General features: G+C 39.7%; 1 protein-coding gene across 4 annotated transcripts in view; it reads right to left on the bottom strand.

Moving 5' to 3' along the window:
• Positions 1-20980, bottom strand: part of Tesk2 (testis associated actin remodelling kinase 2) — a 96225-nt gene that overhangs the window by 45248 nt on the left and 29997 nt on the right. For all 4 annotated transcript variants that reach the window (XM_051188543.1, XM_051188544.1, XM_051188541.1 and 1 more), the window contains exon 3: positions 5056-5177. In XM_051188543.1, the coding sequence (XP_051044500.1) occupies positions 5056-5177 (122 nt within the window). The remainder of the gene's footprint in view (positions 1-5055; positions 5178-20980) is intronic.

The following is a 20980-nucleotide window of genomic DNA, read 5'->3' as shown; positions in this document are numbered from 1 at the left end:
CCTGGAAGATATCACACTCCCTGTAGGGGGGGGGGATGGGAGAATGGTTGGGGTTCATGAGAGGGAAGAAGAGAGAGAGGGAGAGAGGGGGAACTGGGGTCGATATGAAAATAAGAAAAAAAATAATTAAAAAAAAGAGCTCTCATCTCTTTCTGTGCAGTGATGGCACATGCCTTTAATCCCAGCACTTGGGAGGCAGAGGCAGGTGAATCTCTGTGAGTCCAAGACCAGCCTGGTCTACAAAGCTAGTTCCAGGACAGCTCCAAAGCAATACAGAGAAACCCTGTCTCCCCCCCCCCCAAAAAAAACAAAACAAAAACAAAAACAAACAAAAAAAAAAAAACCTCTCATCTCTGAAGACTCTTTCACCTCGATACTAGAATTACAATAATAAAATCAGAGATTTTCTTTAAACCACCCTGGAACACATGCACAGATGTGCACCTTTGCAGGCATACATACACACTCTAATTCAATCCATTTCTAAACCTCATCATTTAAGAGTCAGCATTTAATTTAGATGACTTAATATTACTGATGTGTTCCTAATCCTTCCTTTGACAATGAAACCAAAGCCCAGAGATTGGATAATATGCCCTAAATAACAGGATATTTGAGCTGTGTTAAATATGTTAGAAAGAACAAACAGAAGATAAATCAGGAAAAACATCAGATTTGTCTAAGGGATTTCTTTCACGTCTAAAATCAATATTGATTCATGGAAAACTCTTTAAGGAATATAACAAGAGGCTCTACATCCCATCCCCAGCACAAGAAAAGGGAGAATGGGGAAGCTGTCCAATTAGCTGTATCAGGAAGAGTGAAAACAGGACAAAAAGGGAAAATAATGTTCACTCAAGGTAAAAGTGAAGAAGGTTGATGTACAACAAAAGGAACAGATGCACATGTCTTCAAGATTCAGCCAAGGAACAAAGGAATACTGAAGATGCTTAGGATTTTTCAGGTTGGCTAACTGGAAAGATGGCTATTTTAACAACAATCCTCAAGGTGCTTGCTGATGCTAATCTTTCCTAGTCTTTCCCCCCACCCTGTCCCCTTCTTTCTCCGTGCTAGTGATTGAAAACTTAGCCCATTCACACTAGGCAAGCATTCTACCATCAAGTTACATTTTTTTCCAGACAGGGTTTCTCTGTGTAGCCCTAGCCGTTCTAGAACTTGCTCTGTAGACCAGGCTGGTCTTGAACTCATAGAGATCCTCTTGCCTTTGCCTACTAAGTGCTGGGGTTGAAGGTGTGTGCCACTACCACTGCTCCTATCTATTTCTTACATGCACAGTTTGCTTCCTAAAAGGACTAGGAGAAAATGGGTCCCTGCTTCCTTTGTACTAGGTAATCTGTTCACAACTGACCTAAGTAGTTCCAAGTAAATCCTTGGTAAATGGAAATCACATTCTCCATTATAACAAATACAGTTTTACTTTGCTGCAAAGCTGAACTTGTACTCCCGGTCATTCTGCCTCTATCTTGAATACAGGAATTTATATTACCATGTCCAGCTTGAGCTGAAGAAACTCTGAACAAACATTAGTAGGCAGGGCCCGGGGACATAACACTTGAGTGAGGCCCTACTTTCAATTAGTAGTACCAAAAATAGAACAACAAAAAACTAGTAGTAGATCAGGCTGAGTATGGGGAGATCATGCCTGTAATTGAAGAACTCAGCAGAAGGCTGAGGCAGGAGGATTGCAAATTTGAGGCTAGCATTTCTAAATAGCAAGATCCTGTCTCACAAACAGAGGTAAGAATCTGGTGTTGGTGGTGCTCGCCTTTAGTCCTAACACTCAGAAGACAGAGGCAAGCGTATCTTTGTGAGTTTGAGGCCAGCTTGGTCTACACAGCTAGCTAGTTCTAGGACAGGCTCCAAAGCCACAGAGAAACCCTGTCTCAAAAAACAATAACAACAATAACAACAAAAAACAGATGTGGGATGCAGCAAGTAGTATAGCAACCCTCATGTGAAAGAGCCAACTCTGCAAGTTGTCCTGTGACCTCCACACAGTGCATGTCACACGGGCATTCACACACATACGCATTAATTTTTTTTAATTAGAAGGGATGGGATATAGATGAGTTGACATAGCATGCATAAAACCCAGGATTCTATGCTCAGTACTGCATAAAACTGGGAGTGATGGTACATGCCTGTAATCTCAGCACTTGGGAGGTGGAGGCAGAAGGATCAGAAATGCAAGGATATCTTCTACTACACAGTTTAGTTACGAGAGACTGGGCTACATAAGACCTGTCTTAAAAAAAGAAAAAGACACAGGCTAGCAAGATGGTCTGATGGGTAAAAGCACTTAATGTATAAGCCTGATGACTTGAGTTCAATCTCTGGAACCCATGTAAACATCAAAGGAGAAAACTTTTTCTATGAAGTTGTCCTCTGATCTCCATACATGAACTATAGCACATACACACACATTCACCAACCCCCCACTACATATATCATATAAATACACAATAGTAATCAAATTTAATAAAAAGAAAAAGATAAGTGTTTTAGCTGGGTGATGGTGGTGCATACCTTTGATCCCAATACTTGGGATGCAGAGGCAAGTGGATCTCTGAGTTTGAGGTCAGCCTGGTCTACAGAGTGAGTTCCAGGACAGCTGGAGCTACACAGAGGAAACCTTGTCTTTTAAAAAAAAAAAAAAAAAAGGCAAAACAAAAAATAAATAAATAAAATAAAAATTAAGTGTTAGAATGTGTATGAGGATTCTAAAAGAAATATTAAATTCCTCATAGCATGAAGAATAACAAAGAGACATGAGAACAAATCCTGGCCAGGTCCTCAGAAAGGCCATTGGGGAATGGAAATTAGCAGGATGTGGAATTGGGTTACAGATCCTGAGCACAAGACTTCCTGGCATAAACAACTCTATTCACAAGAAGCCCACACTATCAATTCCTCCGAGCTCAACAAAGTACTTCATTGTTTATTTAACTGATAACTTAGAACAACTGATATGAAACCCACCAATCTTAACTATATCTAAATATAAAAATATACAAACAAAATGTATACACCTGCCACCCCAAATGCCTTACTCAGTCCACTCATTTTCATTTATTTATTTACCTATCCATTGCTAGGATTATAAGTGTGTGTCACCACATTCTGCCATTCTTTTCCTTGTAAATGAAAATCTTTGTGGGGAAGATGGTAAAAGGAAAAACTGTGGTAAGGAGGTTAGTGTTAAGAAGGGGGGGGGAACCCCCCGACAAACTCCAATAGCTCAGCTCGCCCTCTCCTGCTGGGCATGCAGTAGCTCTGGCAGCAGAGGAACAAGGTATGTCAGAGGATCAGATGCCTGCCCTCCAGTAGGTCTCCCACAGCCTTCTTTGCCACATAGATTTTCCAAATCACTAACTCAGTCACTTTCTTCCTTCCTTCCCTTCTTTCTTTAATTTTGTTTTTGAAGCCAAAGTCTCACTACGCAGAAACCGTGTAGAACAGGGTGTCTTAGAACTCAAGAGATCCACCTGCCTCTGTCTCTGCTGGGATTAAAGGTGTGCACTACCACACCCAGCTCAGGACAACCTTTCTTTAAAACCCTTAAACTAGGGGCTAAAGAGATTATTCAGATTAACAGCACTGGCTGCTTGAAGAGAATCTGGGTTCAATTCTAAATTCATACTGTGACTCCAGTTCCACAAGTTCTTCTGACTTACAAAGGCACTGACACACATACCTGCAGGCAAAAGACTCATACTCAGCCAGCTTGCTGGTTCATGCCTGTAATTATAGCACTTGGGTGGTAAAGCATCAGGATCAGGACCTGTTCAAGGTCAATTTCACCTATGTAATGAGTTCAAGACCAGCCCACTCTACAGAGACCCTATCAATAGGGGATGAGAGGGCTTTCTTACAGAAGGTGTTTATGGTGACACACATTTGTAACTCTAGATCTTTACTGTCAATAGGATTTTGAGGCCAGCCTGAACACTCTGACATTATAAGCATCTTATACATAAATCCTACTTAAATACATATTAAACATAATTTAATATATATTGCTTTGTGCAATTTCATTTGGAAACATGCTTACCTCACTAAATATATCAAGATAATTAAAATAAAAAATATTCAGATATTGATTACTAAATATTCAGCCTTAAAAAGATTTTACTTATTTTTATTTCAGGTGTATGAGTATTTTGTCTGTGTACATTTGCACCACATGTATGCCTGGTACCTATGGAGGCCATAAGAGGGTGATGGATTCTCTGGAACTGGAGTTTACTAATAGCTGAGAACTACCATATGGATCCTGGGAATGGAATCCCTATCCTTTGCAATAACAGCCAGGGGTCTTAATTGCTAATCTACCTCCAGCCAGTAAGTATAATCTTTAAAAAAAAATTAATTATATTTATTCCATGCATGCATGTGTATATGTGTGTGTGGAAAAGGAGAGGAAAGAGACAGAAAGAACATGTTAAACATAAAAAGAGGTCAATGAAAGCTTAGCTAAAAGTAGAGCCTGATGGGGAATGTTTTTCTGTCAATATTGTATTTTCTCCCTCTGCCATGTGGAACCCAAGGGCCAAATTTAGGTCATCAGGCATGGGTCAGACACCTTTACCCACTGAGTCATCTTGCTGTCCAAGCTTTCATATGAAAAAATAATTCTCAACAGTAAACTATGTCTCCTAAAGTGAGTACTCATGGTTTAGGGTGGATAGTTTTATGCCATAATTTTGTTATTTTTATTCACTAATTTAATCACAATTCTTCATAAAGCAACTAAGAAAATTAAAAGACCACATAGAGACCAGTCTTTTATCTCTGACAAATTGCTTATTACAGTAGGAAACAATTATTCTAATGAGCTAGTACTAATATTCTAGTGAGAGAAATTGCCTTATTAAATACTTGTTAATTATAGGAAATTAAGCTGTAATGGGGAGAAAAAACCTAGAGCCTAGGTAAACCCCAACAAGATGGATTCCTTAAGATAAAGTACTACTGTAGCAAGCCTCCAATAATGTCTCTTACTGATCTTGGGGAGACAGACAATCCATTCATTACCTGAGGATGTTGGGATGGGACAGTCTATTCATGAGCTGCATCTCTTTCAACAGGTTTGCTCGGTTACTGCTCAGCGTGTTCATCTTGAGAGCCATCACCTGACCAGAAGCTCTGTGTCTCACCTAGAAATTTGGAGTAAGAATGTCAAAGGCAGCAGCTATATATGGTATCAGAGTCTCCATATATAGAACACACCAGTTTAGATAAAAATATTGCATTTTGGATTCTGCTATAGGAATGTAATAAATAAATGGCCAGTTTGGGCTACACAGTAAGATCTTGTCTCAGGGCTGGAGAGATGGCTCAGCAGCTAAGAGCACTGACTGCCTTTCCAGAGGACCCAGCACCCACAAGACAGCTTGCTGCTGTCTCTAACTCCAGTTCCAGGAGATCTTTCACACCAATGCACATAAAATGGTTAAGTAATTTTAAAAAAGAAAAAGATCTTGTTTCAAAAAAATTACATTTATCTCACTCCACTAACGAAGATAAATTTATTTCATCTAAGACCAAAGTTATTTCCATATCTTGGGGAGGGCAGGGGAGAGTTGGGACACAGACCAAGTTGGCCCCAAACTTCCTTCCTATACAGCTGAGGATGAACAAAATACCTTACCTGCCACCTCTAGATGAGATTACAGTCACGTGCCACCACACCCAGCAAGGATGTGATTAGGTAGAGACCTGCTATGTAACTCTGAATGGCTGGGAACTCACTCTGTAGCTTGCCTAACTGACTCACCCTCCAAATGCTTGGATTATGGGCAGAAGCCACCACACCTGGATAATGACATTTTTTAGGCTACTTCCTTACAGCCAACATTGGTGAGTTAGGCTACTAGACGGAAACAGTCCCTTCTGTAGATTTTTATGTGTGGGGGGAAGAGGAGAAATATGAGTAAACCTTACATAACAATGAGTTATAAAACTGTCTTTATAAGACACTTTATAAGGCATGAAAATGATATACTTTCAGCTCACACTAAGCACCATAAAATTGTATCTCTAAGGGGGGAAAAAAAAAACAGGCTGGGCATGGTTCAAAGGTAGACTATTGCACTCATGCACAAAGCCGTTTAACCCTAGTGCATTGAACACATTCTCATGCATGCATGCATACACATAAGGATGGGGGGTCAGAAAGAGAAGTTAAACAGAGAAAGAGGTCAGTGAATCTTTTAGAAGACATATTGTAGTAATACAACCCAGAACACATGATAATGATATAAACACTAAAGTTGGATACAATAAACATGGGTCATACCATTCACAGTATTATCCATATACATACAATGGCAAGTCTATTCCTAGGAGCAGATGCCTACTAAAGAATTCACTGCATCGTATTCATGGAAACTGTTTCCTCATTTCAAAGCATACACTTCACTGGTTTTATTTTAAAAACTGTCATACTAGACCAGGAGTGGTGGTACATGCCTTTAGTTCCAACAATAGGAAGGCACGAGTTCAGTTCCTAGGGTCTATATTGGGTGGTTCACAGCCATCAGAGGGTTCTGATGCCTCTGGTCCATATGAGCAACTGCACTCAATATGTACATACCCACTCACAGACACAGATGCACATAATTTAAAATAAAACAAAAAAAGAATAAATAAATTCTGGGCCAATGTAGTGGCTCATAGGTAAAGATACTTAATGTCAAACTTGATGATCTGAATTCCATCCCCAGGACCCACACAGAAGGAAAGCACAAGCTGTACGTGCACACACACACACACGCACACACGCACACACCATCAATAAATGGAAAATTTAAAATTTAATCCCAAAACTGGTAGAAGAGGGATTTGCAATGTAGAGCTATTGTCATTCTGTGAACTTCAGGAGTATTACTTCACATCTGCTTTAGTCTTCACCCTCCAAAGGCACAAATGAATACCAATACTCTAAGTGTTTTATTTATCCATTAATACAGGACAGTGCAGCTTTTCCTGTACTTACAAAGCAACAATGGTGTGCAGTGGCCATAACAGAAGAGAAAAGCTGGGAAGCTACAGAAGCCATAGTCAGAAATAAAGAGGCAAAATGCTGGCAGGCTCTCCCCCCTTCTAGATCCTCCTAGAGATTTGAAAACCAACTCTCTTCTTAGTGCATCAATGATACTGCTGTTATGCATCCCGTGATCGAACACAGAGAAGTGGCTTTCCTTTCTAGATCCTGCATGGATAAGTTAAAAGAGATCTTTATATACAAAGCTCTGAATGACTGTTTTTCCAGCACTACTTACAAGAAAACATGTTTTAGTGGGGTTCTCCATCTACTGTCACCTTTCCCCTCCCATCATCTGAAAACTGTCACTCGAGATTTTTGCTATCATTTTTGAAATAGAGTCTTGCTATATAACCTAGATAACTGGACTGACACTCATCATAGAGCCACCATGCTGACTTCGGAGTTTATTCCTTCAGACCTGATTGAAGTAAAAGAAGAATGACTTCCTTGAATTGTCCTCTGACTTCCACATATGCACCATGTATGGACAGAGCACATAGCCACACACAAACAAATAAATCATGTAAAAACAGGAACAGTTAATAAAAGAGAAACTTTAGTTCAACTATAATGTTTTTTAATATTATGCGCTTATGTTGACATTTTAACCATATTTAAAAACAAAGTATATAGAAAAGTATTCAAGCTTTCGGCCAGAAGTATCACTCAGTGGTAGTGTTGCATGCTAAACAAGCTCAGGCCTTGAGTCTCATCCCCAGTACAAGGGCATAAGAGAAAACAAATGGGGGGGGGGCGCAACAGTTCAACTGTTAACATATGAAAACTTAAATTTAAATTAGCATTTATTAGTTGTTGACTACACACACAAAAGTTATTTGCTGAAAATGGTTAATTTAAAGCCAGGCATAGTGGCTCATGACTTTAATCCCAGCATTTGGGGGCAAAGGCAGACAGATCTCTGTGGTGAATTCAAGGCCAGCCTAGTCTACAGAGTGAGTTCTAGAATATCCAGGGTGGTTACACAGAGAAACCCTGCTCAAAAAAAAAAAAAAAAAAAGAAAGAAAGAAAGAAAGGAAGGAAGGAAGGAAGAGATGAGGGGGGCTTGCTTTCTGGAAGAAATTGATAATAATAATAGGTAATAGATAATGCTGGGTGTAGTATTGCACAAATTCATAGATCTCTGAATTTGAGTCCAGCCTGATCTATACAGCAAGTTCCAGGATAGCAAGAACTACATATACAGACCCTGTCTCAGAAAATCAAAATAAATAAATAGGATGCCTGGACTTCTAGTCAAGGTGTCAAAACAAGTGTACAACAAATATACAGTAAGCTGGTATAGCAATATCAATATCAAACAAAATAGAGTCCAAAGCAGTAACTTTTCAGAGATTATAACAACTCATTTGGGGGGTGTGCTCAAAGTTTTCAGGAGACTGTTCTGGTTATAAGAATGACCAGGGCTGAGGAGTACTGCTGGCCAGAGATGCTTGATTAAAACCATCTTACAAGGTACAGGATGGTCCTGCACAAGCATCATCCATGTGCTAACTAAAATTCAAGTGCCTTGCCAGCCATTCATGTAAATAAAAAAAGATTAATTTGATCTAAATCTCTCTCTTTTCTAAAAAAGATTTATTTTATTATTTATTATGTATACAGTGTTCTGTCTGCATGTGTCCTTGCAGGCCAGAAGAAGGCAGCAGATCTCATTACAGATGGTTGTGAGCCATCATGTGGTTGCTGGGAACTGAAATTAGTTAGGGCTTCTGAAGAGCAGTCAGTGCTCCGAACCACTGAGCCATCTCAATTTGAATCTCTTTTATGTAAAGAAATCTATCTACTTTGAATGGTTTTAACATATGCTAATTTTTTTTTTCAAAGCTGGGAATTGAAGTTAGGGTCTCATACTTACTAGGCACACTACTGACTATATTCTCCCAGACCCACATTCTGGTTTCAAGGAAAGGAATCACTTGTAAACGTCTTCTTTCAGAACATGCTTCCAAGTTGATTGGCAATTCAGAGCTTCTGGCCACCAAAGGCAAGGCTGTTCCTGGCAGATGAAGGCCAGGGTGGCACACCTGTGTCAGACTCTGTGGGGAACTTTATATCCAGGGTAATTTATTTAGTCTTTCCTATCAGAGCATCAGATACAAGCACAAAGTGTGTTTTTTGGCTTCCTACATGCAAGTTATCAATACACTTACTCAACATTTTCCCTATAATGAGACACTCAAGATTAAATGTCACAGACACTCAGATAAAGCCAGAAAGAACAAGTTTTGCTTTTGTTCTCATTTATCAGTGGAGTTTGTTTTGACAAATTACACCTTCTTTTATCACATACAAATGAATCTAGTCTTCTGTTATATTTTTATTTTAATGCTACTAGCATCTCTGTTCTACTGTTTTGCTCCCAGCATGGAGTGGATTTTGTCCTGTTTGCTGTTTTGAGATGGATTCTACTGTAGACTGTGTTAGTGATGAACCAGTCTGCCTCCATCTTACAGTTAAAAGCCATGATTTTTGTTTATTTGGTTTTTTTGTTTTTGTTTTTTAAGACAGGGTTTTTCAGTATAGCCTGGCTGTCCTGGAACTCCCTTTGCAGATCAGGCTGGCCTCAAACTCAGAGATCTGCCTGCCTCTTCCTCCTAAGTGCTGAGACTGCCCAGCTAAGCCATTTTTAATAGTAAAGACAAACAAGGTTCATTCCTGTTTATGATTAAATCTCTGTTTCTCAAGGATGGACTGTGTCCTACCTGTAATCTTAACTACAAATGGTTCTACACTACCTAGTCCAGGAGACAGCAACCATGTCTCTGTTTCAAAAAGTTATAACCATCTTAGAACTTTTATCTTGTTTCAAAAGGTTGTTACTACTGTGTTGCTATGACTACCTTGTTAGGACCACCTGCAATCTCATGCCTTTATTTCAGGAGGTCATTATGATTAACTTGTTATACTCATTTTCTGCTCCTGTAACCCTGTTCAACAAATTCCCCATTTAGAACTCCCCTACCCCTGAACTATAAAAACCTTGTCTTCCTCACATCCACTGCTGACCTCTGGGATCCCTCCATAGGAGGAGACAGCCACGTACACACACACAAAAGCTTGCTTTAATTAACTGCTTGTTTTAATTAATTTGGCCATGATGATTTTGGTTGGTGGTCTTTCCTCCTTGCATCTTTGGGATTAACATCAATTTCAAACTTGTTATGTAGTGGAGACTGGCAATGAACTCCTGACTCTCTTACCTCCAGTTCACAAGTGCAGGAAATAGAATTAGAACAGGTTTCTGTGATGTTGAAACTCAGATCCAGGGTCTTCTGCATACTAGGTAAGTACTGAGCTATATCCCAAGGCCGGTGTTTTTCTTAAATCTAACCAGTCTAGCATTCATGAGGCCTTAGGTTCAATCCCAGAATCACACTAAGAGAACAAAACAAAAACGGAGAACTAGCAAAATGGCTCAGTCAGTAAGGCTCTTGCTGGACATGAACTAAGGACCTGTAATCCAAGAGCAGAAGAGAATGAATGAGACAGGAGGACTTCTGAGGCTTGTAAATCAGCCAGTCACTCCAGATTGAGTGAGAGACACTGTCTCAAAAAATAAGGTGGAGAGCAACTGAAAACACCAAACATTTTACCTTTGCCTTCTACACACAGTGTGGCCATGCATGCCCATAATCCCAGGGCTAAGGAGGAGGGAGCAGGAAAATAAGAACTTCCAGAATTTTGAGGCCAGCCTGGGCTACATGAAACCCTACCTCAAAAAGAACAGCAACAACAAAATGAGTTAAATGTCACCTTCAAACACTAGGAAAGTACAGAATAACCCCAAGTAATTATAAAGACAAAAGCAGAATTATGAAGCAGAAAACAAACTATTCATAGAGTTCTATGAAACTATTCAACAACCAAAACTTAAGTGAGGGAAGAGAAATACTAGTAAAAACAGATTAAAATAAAAATAATGCCCAACGACTCTGATCAAGAAAAACTCCAGTTCCAGGAGAACTGACTCCCTCAGGTAACAGGCATGCATGTGGTATACATACATACATGTAGGCAAAACACTCACACACATAAAAAGAGAAACTTAAAAGAGACAAGAAAACAAACAAGAAATTTAAGTAAAATAGTTATTACCTCTGGCCCCTGTCTATCCTTCCACAGTGATTTGAAAGAAAATAAATACTGTCCATAGATTCATGTATTTCAAAACTTGGTCTACAGTCTATGATGCTGTTTGGGGGAGTTTAGGAGTTACATCACTGTTATGAGTTTAAAGCCTCCTGTCATTTGAGGTTTGCCCTCTCTGCTTCAAGCTTGTGGTTGAAGATGTGAGAGCACTTAGCTTTCTGATCCCGCTGCCATGTGTGCTGCTTGCCGCTTGCTTCCATGTCTCCCAACCATGATAGACTCTGGAACTATTAAGACAAATTCAACTTTGTTTTGGGGTTTTTGTTTTGTTTTGTTTTTGAGACAGGCTCTCTGTGTAACAGCCCTGGCTGTCCTAGAATTTACTTTGTAGATCAGGCTGGCCTCTAACTCACAGAGATCCAACTGTCTCTGCTTCCTGAATGCTGGGATTAAAGGCATGCAGCACCCAGCTGAAACCAATTTCTGAAAGTTATCCTCTGACCTCTAAATGTGTGCCACCGCATGCATGCACACATACTCAATAAATTTTTTAAAAGAATTTAAAAATAATCACAAGCTTTCTGAAATTTATGGCAGATCTGGCAAATTACTTGCGATTAGGAACCTATTTCTGATTTCTACTTGTCTGTCTTGCTACTTCATTGTTTTTGGGTTTTTGTTTTTAACTGTGTGGTCAGGTGTGGTAGCACACACATTTAAATCTAGCACATGAAGGCAAAGGCAGGTAGAGCTCTAGAGTTTGAGGCCAACCTGATCACATAGTTGAGTTCCAAGTCAGCCAGGGATACATAGTGAGATCCTGTCTCAATATATACCCACACACACACAAAACAAAAACAAATCTTTGTATGTGTTTATGTGTGTATGTTTGTATATGTGCCATAGTATGCATGTGAACATCAGAGAACAACCCTGGGTGTCAATGTCACATTATCTTATACCTTAATACAGTGTCTCTTCTTGTTTGCTACTGTGGGGATTTTCCTCTGACCTCCCATTTTATTACAGAGGCACTGTGATTACAAACTATCATCTGGTTTTCTGTGGGTTCTAGGGATAGAAACTCTGTCACACTCTACTGGCAAGCACATTACCCACTGGGCCATCTGTCCAGCCCTCTCCTGCAAACTTCTTTTCCTTCTTTCTCCACCTTCTCCTAATAAAAATACTTACAAAGGTTCAATACTTGTTTGAATTCTCTTGTCCTTAGTTTGCATATGAACTGTTTCTCCCCAGGGGTCCCTATATGAGTGCTTGCTTCTAAACTACTGCTGTTATTTCAAGAAGGTTCTAGAAATCTTAGGAGGTAAATTTAGCTGAAGCAACTAGGTGGGTAAGAGCAGTTTGGGTGGGGGGAGCCTTGTTCCTGGCCCCTTCCTGCCTTTCTCCTGTAGGTCACAAGGTGAAGATGGAAGATGCTTCCCCACCCCTAATCCCTTGAGGTTGTACCTTACCACAAGCCAGGATCAGTACACCACAGACTCTAGTCCTAAAGTTCAGAAACTAGAGGGAAATAAGCTCTTCCTTTCTTACGTTGCTTCCACTGGGTGTTCTGTCACAGCAATGACGGACTGAACAACTGTAATGCTCTTCATCTGTTTCTCACACTTAACACATTTTCATTTTCACAGATATTTGATAAACAGCAATGCATCTACTGCAGACTAACAGTGGGGTTTTCTACACTTACTCACCGATTGTGAGGGTTACCTTACTTCTCTGGCTACTTGAGGCAGTTCAATTCTGAGGTGGTTGGTTTGATACAAGAAGGCGGAGAAGCTAACACTAACACTAGTATTGCTCCAGGATATTCTAGGATTTGGAGATGTTTCTGACCGCTCCTTACTTTGCTCATCAAATGGCACTGGTATATCCTGCTATACACATCAGGGGGGAAAAAATTTTTTTGAAAAAAGTGGTATGTCTGAAATGTCTAGTAGGCAAAACTTTCTAAATAGGACCCCATTGAAGAAATAAGACCAACAATAGACATATGGACCATGTGAAGTTGTAAAGCCACTCTACAGCAAAGGAAACAACTGAGTGAAGGTACAGCCTACAGAATGGGAGAAAATATTGGCTAGATATATGCATCTGACAGATGGTTTATATCTAGAATACACAAAAGAACTCAAAAAACTAAAGAGAAGGAAGAGCATGAGAAGGAGATGAAGACAACATAATCTGCCAGGCAGTTGGAAGGTAGAGTCAGGTGAATCTCTGTGAATTTGAGACCAGCCTAGTCTACAGGTGAGTTTAAACATATTGAAGAGTATTCAGTATCACTACTATCAGAGAAGCACAAATCAAAATTACACTCAAATTTTGTCTTACATCAGTTCTCAGCCCAACACCATGTAAAATGCTGAACACAGCTGAACACATGGCCTGTGACCCAGCACTGGAGGAGGAGGATCATTGCAGTTTGTTGGCTGCTAGCCTAGCTCCAGGTTTAGAGATCCTATATTAAGGAAATAAAGTACTGAGTAATACAAAAGACACACTCACACATTAAGGAGCAGGAGACTAAGAATAAATGCTGATAAGCCAGGTATTGTGGCACAAGCCTTGGATTCCAGCATTCAGGAGGCAGGGGCAAGCAGATCTCTGAGTTCCAGGCCAGCCTGGTGGTTTACAGAGTGAATTCCAGGACAACCAGGGCTACACAGAGAAACCCTGTCTCAAAAAAAAAAAAAAAAAGGAAGGAAGGAAGGAAGGAAGGAAGGAAGAAAGGAAGGAAGGAAGGAAGGAGAACCCTTATGTACTGCTGGTGGGAATATAAACTAGGCCACCCTGAGATACATGAAACTTTGTCTCAGAAAGGAAAAAAGAGGGAGGGGTGGAGCCAAGAAGAAAAAGAAGAAAAGAAAAAGAGGTAGCTCTGCTTTCTTTCAAAGTTCATAAGTTATAGTTTAGAACATTAAAAAATAATGGTGCTGGTTGTGGTGGCACATACCTACAATGCCAACGATTTGGAGAGGCTGAAACAGGGAAATTACTTTAGGCCAGGAATTTCAGGCTAGGCTAGGCAAGGTGGGGAAAACTTACATGAACACACACACCCCAAAATTATCAGATTTGGGGAGAACTGGGACATGGAGGCCACTACAATGGCTGTTTTTAGAGATAGGGTCTCAAAAACAGTAGCCCAAACCGGCTTCAAACATATTTTATAGCAAAGAATGACCTTGAGTTTCTGATCCTCCTGCCTTTACCTCCCAAGTGCTAGGATTATAGGCACACACCACTATACCCACTTTATGGGGTGTTTGGGTTGGAACTTCATGCATGGTAGACAAGCATCTTACTGAGCTACATCTTCAGCCCAGCACTAGCATTTTGAAATATCTGAATTATGAGACAAAGCTACCAGAGAATCTAAAAACTTAACCTCTGGCTAAGGATGTATCTCTGGTGACAGAAGGCATTGTAGCATGCACAAAGCCCAAAATGGTTACACACACCTGTATGTACAAGTAAGACTACCTTCCCAATCACAAAAATAAACATCATAGAACAATATGTGTTTGCTAAAATGTTTCCCTGCTTTCTTTAAGCCACAACTGTTGAGAATGCTACAGAGTTTGCATGTCAAGCTGTAGGTGTATTAAATAATAAATGCATAGCCAGAAACATGAATAAATCAATATTTCAGTACCAACCAGATGGTAAATACTGTATTCTTTTAGCTTGTAAGTTTACTGACCCTTACAAGTTAGCATTTGTGTTACCAGTTTAGAAAAATATTAACAAGAGAAAATCAGAACTCTTTCTTATCCCTGAGCAGAGAGAGAGGAGAATGTATGTGTGTGCGCGCACTTGCCTTTGTCTGTTTTCTCTATCAAACCAGACATTTCAGAATTGAGCTGTTCTAAATACTCAGAGAATTAAAGTACCTTCAAAATCAAGAATGGGGGTTAGGCATGGTAGCACACACCTTTAATCCCAGCACTACGGAGGGAGAAGCAGGCGAATCTCTGAGTTCAAGGCCAGCCTAATCTACATAACAAGTTCCAGGACTGTCAGGGCTACATATTAGAGAGAGACTTGTCTCAAAATCCAAAAACCAAACCAAACCAAACAAAAAAATCAGAAATGTTGTACAATGGCACATGTCTTTAATCCTAGCACTCAAAGATGGATCTCTGTAAATTCATAGAGTTCCGTGCTGGCCAAAACTACATACTGAGACTCTATCTCAAAAAAACAAAAACCAAAAAAAAAAAAAAAAAGGAGAAGGCTTGGTGGTGGTGGTACATCCTTTAATATCAGCACTTGGGAGGCAGAGGCCAGTCTGTCTACAAAGTGAGTTGTTCCAGGACGGACAGAGCTATTTTATAGAGAAACACTGTCTCAATGCCACCCAAATAGAGGGAGAGGGTAGAGGGTATTAGTTAAGCCTTGGTCTTACAACATATATATATATATATATATGTTGTAACACACACACACTCATATTCTAAAAATAACAAAAATTAAAATTAATAGAGCAGTCAATTTCTTCTGAGGGAAAATCTAATGAAATCTATTAATTGGGTAAAAAGGAAATGTGTGTGTATGTGTGAAAGTGTATGAGTAATCATGTTATGCATATGCATGCATAAGAAGGTCAGAGTTTCCTCAACTGTTTCTCTACTTATTGTTTTTAGGTTTATTTTGTGTGTGTGAATGTTTGCTTATGTGTATGTATATGCACTGTGAGCATGCCTAGTGTCTGTGGAGGCCAGAAGATGATTGTTGGATCCTCTGGAACTGGAGTTACAGGTGGTTGTGAGCCACTGTGTGGGTACTGGAAACAAAACCCAGGTCTTCTGCAAGAGCAGTAAGTGCTCTTAACCACTGAGACATCTCTCCAGCCCTTTTTTCTTTTCTGTTCTTTTATTTGTGGGTGTTATTTTTGGATTTGTTTGTTTTTCAAGACAGAGTTTCTGTGTAGCCTGTCCTGTCCTGGAGTAGACCAGGTGGGCCTCAAACTCATAGAGATCCGCCTGCCTGCCTGCCTCTGCCTCCCTGGTGCTGGGATCAGAGGTGTGCACCACCACTGCCTGGCTCATCTTACTTAAGACAGGGACTCCCACTGAACCTGAAGCTTGCCTTTTGGGGTAGACGGGCTAACCAACAAGCCCTGAGGAGCCTCCTGTTTCTACCCCTAAGGACTGGAGAAACATGTAGCCACCATGCCCAGATTTTCGTGTGGATACTGGAGATCCAAACTCAGGTCTTCATGTTTGCACACCAAGTATTTTAACCACTGAGCATTTTCCCACTACTAGGAATTCAAATCCTAGCTTCAGCAAGTACATGTTACATACAGTGTACCTCACAAGATAGTAAACATCTTTGAACCTCAGTTTCTTCACTATAAAATGGAAGTGTGGGGGCTGGAGATATGGCTCAGTGGTTAAATGTGTTTGAATCCCAGCATCTATGTCAGGGAGCTTACAACTAACTGCCTGTAACTTCAGCTCCAGGGGATCTGACATACTCTTCTGGCCTCCTTGGGGTATCCACACATGTGGTATACACTTACACAGACACAGACATACACACTACACTTACACAGACACACACACACACACACACAAATAAATAAATATAATTAAAAAAAATGGAAGTGTGGCCAGGTGGCAATGACACAGGCCTTTAATTCGAGCACTCTAGAGATAGATCTTTTGTTTTGTTTTTCCAGACAGGGTTTTTCTGTGGCTTTGGAGGCTGTCCCAGAACTAGCTCTTGTAGATCAGGCTCGTCTCAGTCTCAAACTCACAGAGATCCGGCTACCTGCCTCCTATGCTGGCACTAAAGGTGTGAACCACCACCACCTGGCTTAAAGGTGGATCTTTGTGAGTTCCAGGACAGCCAAGGCTATACAGAGAAACCCTGTCTCCAAAAACTAAAAATAAATACATAAATAAATAAAATAAAAATGGAAGTGACACTATTTACAAGATTGTTGTAGATATTAAACAAGATAATATATAAAAGTTAGCATAGTATCTAGCACAAAGAACGGAATAGTTCTTAGACATATGAAAGAATTAACAAGTAGATTTTAAATAGGCTGTTATATATAGACATTGTCCTTTACATATACTATCTTAGCATATCTTCAGCTCCATAAGGCAGGTATTATTTCATTTGCTTTTTAATTGTTAACAATTACATTTATGTATTTACTGGCAGGGCAGCACATGTGTATGCAACAGCCCATGTGTGCATATTACAGGACAATTTGCAGGAGTTGATTCTTTCCTTTCATCATGCAAATCCCAGAGATGAAACTCAGGTTATCAGGCTTGATTGAAATAAGATCTCCAGATAAAGAAATGGAAACAGAGTCAAGCAATTTGACCAATGTTAGAAACTTTATAGTGGCAGTTGAGATCCAGACAGTGAGTCTCTGGATTCTCTTTCTATTATGTAAATGTATGTATATACACACACACAAAATGCATACATAAATGTCTTCTCTTATGCAACAAATACCTAATGCATTCTCTCTAGGTGACAGAGCAGTACTAGATACTGAAGAACCATTAAAAAAAAAGTCAGAGAGGGCCCACTGGTATAAGTCTGTAGTCTGAGCTACTCAGAACTTTGGAGAGAGTTACTTCTATAGAGCAGACTTTAGATCTAAACAAAGGGCAGTCTAACCTAAGTAGGTAATAAAATTAAGGAAGGCTTATTGCTAACAATGTCTGCAGGATCTTAAATTGCAAAACTGAATTATTTTAGAAAAATACACATTAGTCTACACTCCCCAAGAGCTACACGCCTCTGCCTCCTGAGTGCTGGCGCAGGGATTAAGGCATATGGCAACATAGCTTGCCACCATTCCCCTCCCAGTTTTTCTTTCTCTTTAGGGCAGCTGAAGGTCATTAAATTGCCTATGTAACTTGTATCTGAAGTCAAATATTTCTTTTCATTGTCATTGATGTTCCATTTACCCTACTAAGGTTCTATAACCATTGGCACTTTATAATCAAAACTAAAATCTAACTTCCACTCAGCCATACACTATAGCTATTAAATCATGGGTTGGCAAACTTTCTGTTTGGGATCAGACAGTAATTATAATAGAGCCCTGAGGCCTTGTGGTCTCTAACAACTGCTCAGTTTCATGGCACAAAGCAGCCATGAAAAATAAATTAACACTGTATGCAACGTGACCACTGTGGTCTTTGGGTGTCCACCACACTCCTTTCCATTGTCGGCCTTCTTGACCAATCATGCTGTAAAATCCACACTTGCTGCTCACACAGATGGATTACAAGGGGGCAACAGCTACCTGAACAGATGTTTCAGGAAACGATCTTAGTCTTTATTAAGAACTAATGGGGTCCTCTGTAGCTGATATATTGCTGACATCCCCTCAAGCTGTTACCTCTTCAATACTCAGGCACAGAAAACAAAAAAAATGGGGGATAGAAAAAAAAAAACAAAAAAACTAAGAGACAGGCTAAAAATAACAGACATGGGTTTTCATGACCCAACACTGGCTTGTTTTCTCAAGAGATAAGTTAAATTGTCTTGATAATAGAAACATGAGTAAAAACCATCTCTGTCTCATAGCACAGCTGTATATAGATTTAGTGTTCATTGTATTTCATGTATAACCCAGTTGTGTTTTGATTCATAAATATTTTAGACCCTCTTTTCATAATCTTGTTAACAGAGAACAGAAAACACTGTATACAATTCTTCTTTCAAGTATACATAAATAATGAATAAATGCCTCATAAATGATTTACTTATTTAGAAAATAAAACAGATCTGGTGGCTCAATTCTATAATCCCAGCACTGGGAAAGTGGAGGCAAGAAGATCAAGAAGTCAAAGTCATCCATGGCTACACGGCAGGACTGGGGCCAGCCTAAGAAAATCAGGAGCTGGAGCCTATGGTATGAAGTCCTTGGTTCACTGGAGATATACCCGCACAGGACTCCATCCCCCAATGGTTACCTCTTCAAGAGTAAAAAAACAAATACAAGAAACCAGGACATACAGAATTAAGAAGCATGCTAAAGATAAATGATGAGAGTTTACGTGATTTCAGCCCCTATGGGTCCCTACTCTGTGCTTCTTGCTTGAAATAGTGTTTTTTCAAACAGCTACAGGCTCAAAGCCCAAGAAAAGCTGCATTTTTATCTGCATTCCAAAGACAGGAAAAGATGATTATCTTAGCTCAATCAGGAAGGAAGGAGTTCTCTTTTGCCAGGTCAGCCTTTTTGTTCTTTTCCGATTTTCAAATGATCAGATGAAGGCTATCAACGTTAAGAAAGCTACTCTAAACCAGGTGGTGGTGGTACAAGGCTTTAATCCTAGAACACTAAGGAGGCAGAGGCAGGCAGATCTCTGAGTGCGAGGCCAGCATGATCTATAGTGCACTCCAGGACAGACTCCAAAGCTACACAGAGAAACCCTGTCTGAGGGGGAAAAAAAAAAATCAAATAATAAAGAAAGAAGTAAATAAATACACAAATAAATAAATAAATAAATAAATAAATAAATGCACTCTAGCACATCCGTAGTAACACCTGACCAAGTATCTGATACTCACTGACCCAGGTAACAAGCTGATAATACCTAAAATTACCACAACCAGACTCTGAAAAGGCAGTTGGCAAAATTCAACATTTTCTTTTTCCCTGAGTCCTAGAAATCAAAGCCAAGACCTTATATACTAAACAAGTATCCAACCATTGTGCTGCGTCCCCAGCTCCAACATCTACCTATCTTTTCCCCCTTCTATGTCTGTATACTCAGGAACAAAACTCAGGGTTTCATTTTTGTATTTTCAAACATTTTATTTCAATATCTTTGTTATCCTTTCTTAATAAAAAAAAAAATGCTTTTAAAAACGAGTTTTGCTGGACATTGGTGGCGCACGCCTTTAATCCTAGCACTCAGGAGGCAGGGGCAGATGGATCTCTGTGAGTTCTAGGACAGGCTCCAAAATAATACAGAAAAACCCTGTCTCGAAAAAACAACAACAACAAAACAGAATTCTTTGCTTTTTTTATTTTGCTTTTGTTTTTTTCAAGACAGGTTTCTCTGTGTAACTCTGGCTGTCCTGGAACTCTATAGACCAGGCTGGCCTCGAACTCACAGCGATCTGCCTGCATCTGCCTCCCTGGTGCTGGGATTAAAGGTTTGCATCACTAAATAATTTTTTTATTATATTTATTTATCGATTGTGTGTGTGTACACACACATGCACATATACCCATTTTCCATGGCATGTGTATGGGCATTAAAGGACAACTTGTGGGAATCAGTTCTCTCTTACGATGTGGGTCTCAGGAATCAAAGAAAGATTGTCAGGCTTGCTGGCAAGGCCTTTACCTGCTGAGCAATCTCAATAGCCCAGATTTTTTTTGTTGTTGTTGTTATTAAGATTTTGAAGATAGGGACCAAAAAAAATGGCTCAGCATTTTGGAGCACTTCTTGCTTTTCCAGAGGACCAGAGTTAGGTTAGTAGCACCCACATGATGGTTCACAACCTGACATAACTCCAGTTTCTGGAGCCCTAATGCCCTTTTCTGATCTTCACAGACACTTAGTATACACATGCGGCACATACATATAATGCAGAAAAAAAACATACACATAAAATAAATAAATCAAAAAAGAATGAAGGATATCTATCTTAGACTCTGAATTGCATAGCATGTTTAACTGAAAACACAAGTATTCCCATTAAAGTCAGGAATAAGACAAAGATGTCAAAAGCCATTATTTTAAACATGTTCAGGAAGCCTAAATCAATACAATTTGCTA

The sequence above is a fragment of the Phodopus roborovskii genome, unplaced genomic scaffold, assembly GCF_943737965.1.
Source record: "Phodopus roborovskii unplaced genomic scaffold, PHOROB, whole genome shotgun sequence".
NCBI classification, from domain to species: Eukaryota; Metazoa; Chordata; class Mammalia; order Rodentia; family Cricetidae; genus Phodopus; species Phodopus roborovskii.
This window is presented reverse-complemented; position numbering and strand designations above follow the sequence as displayed.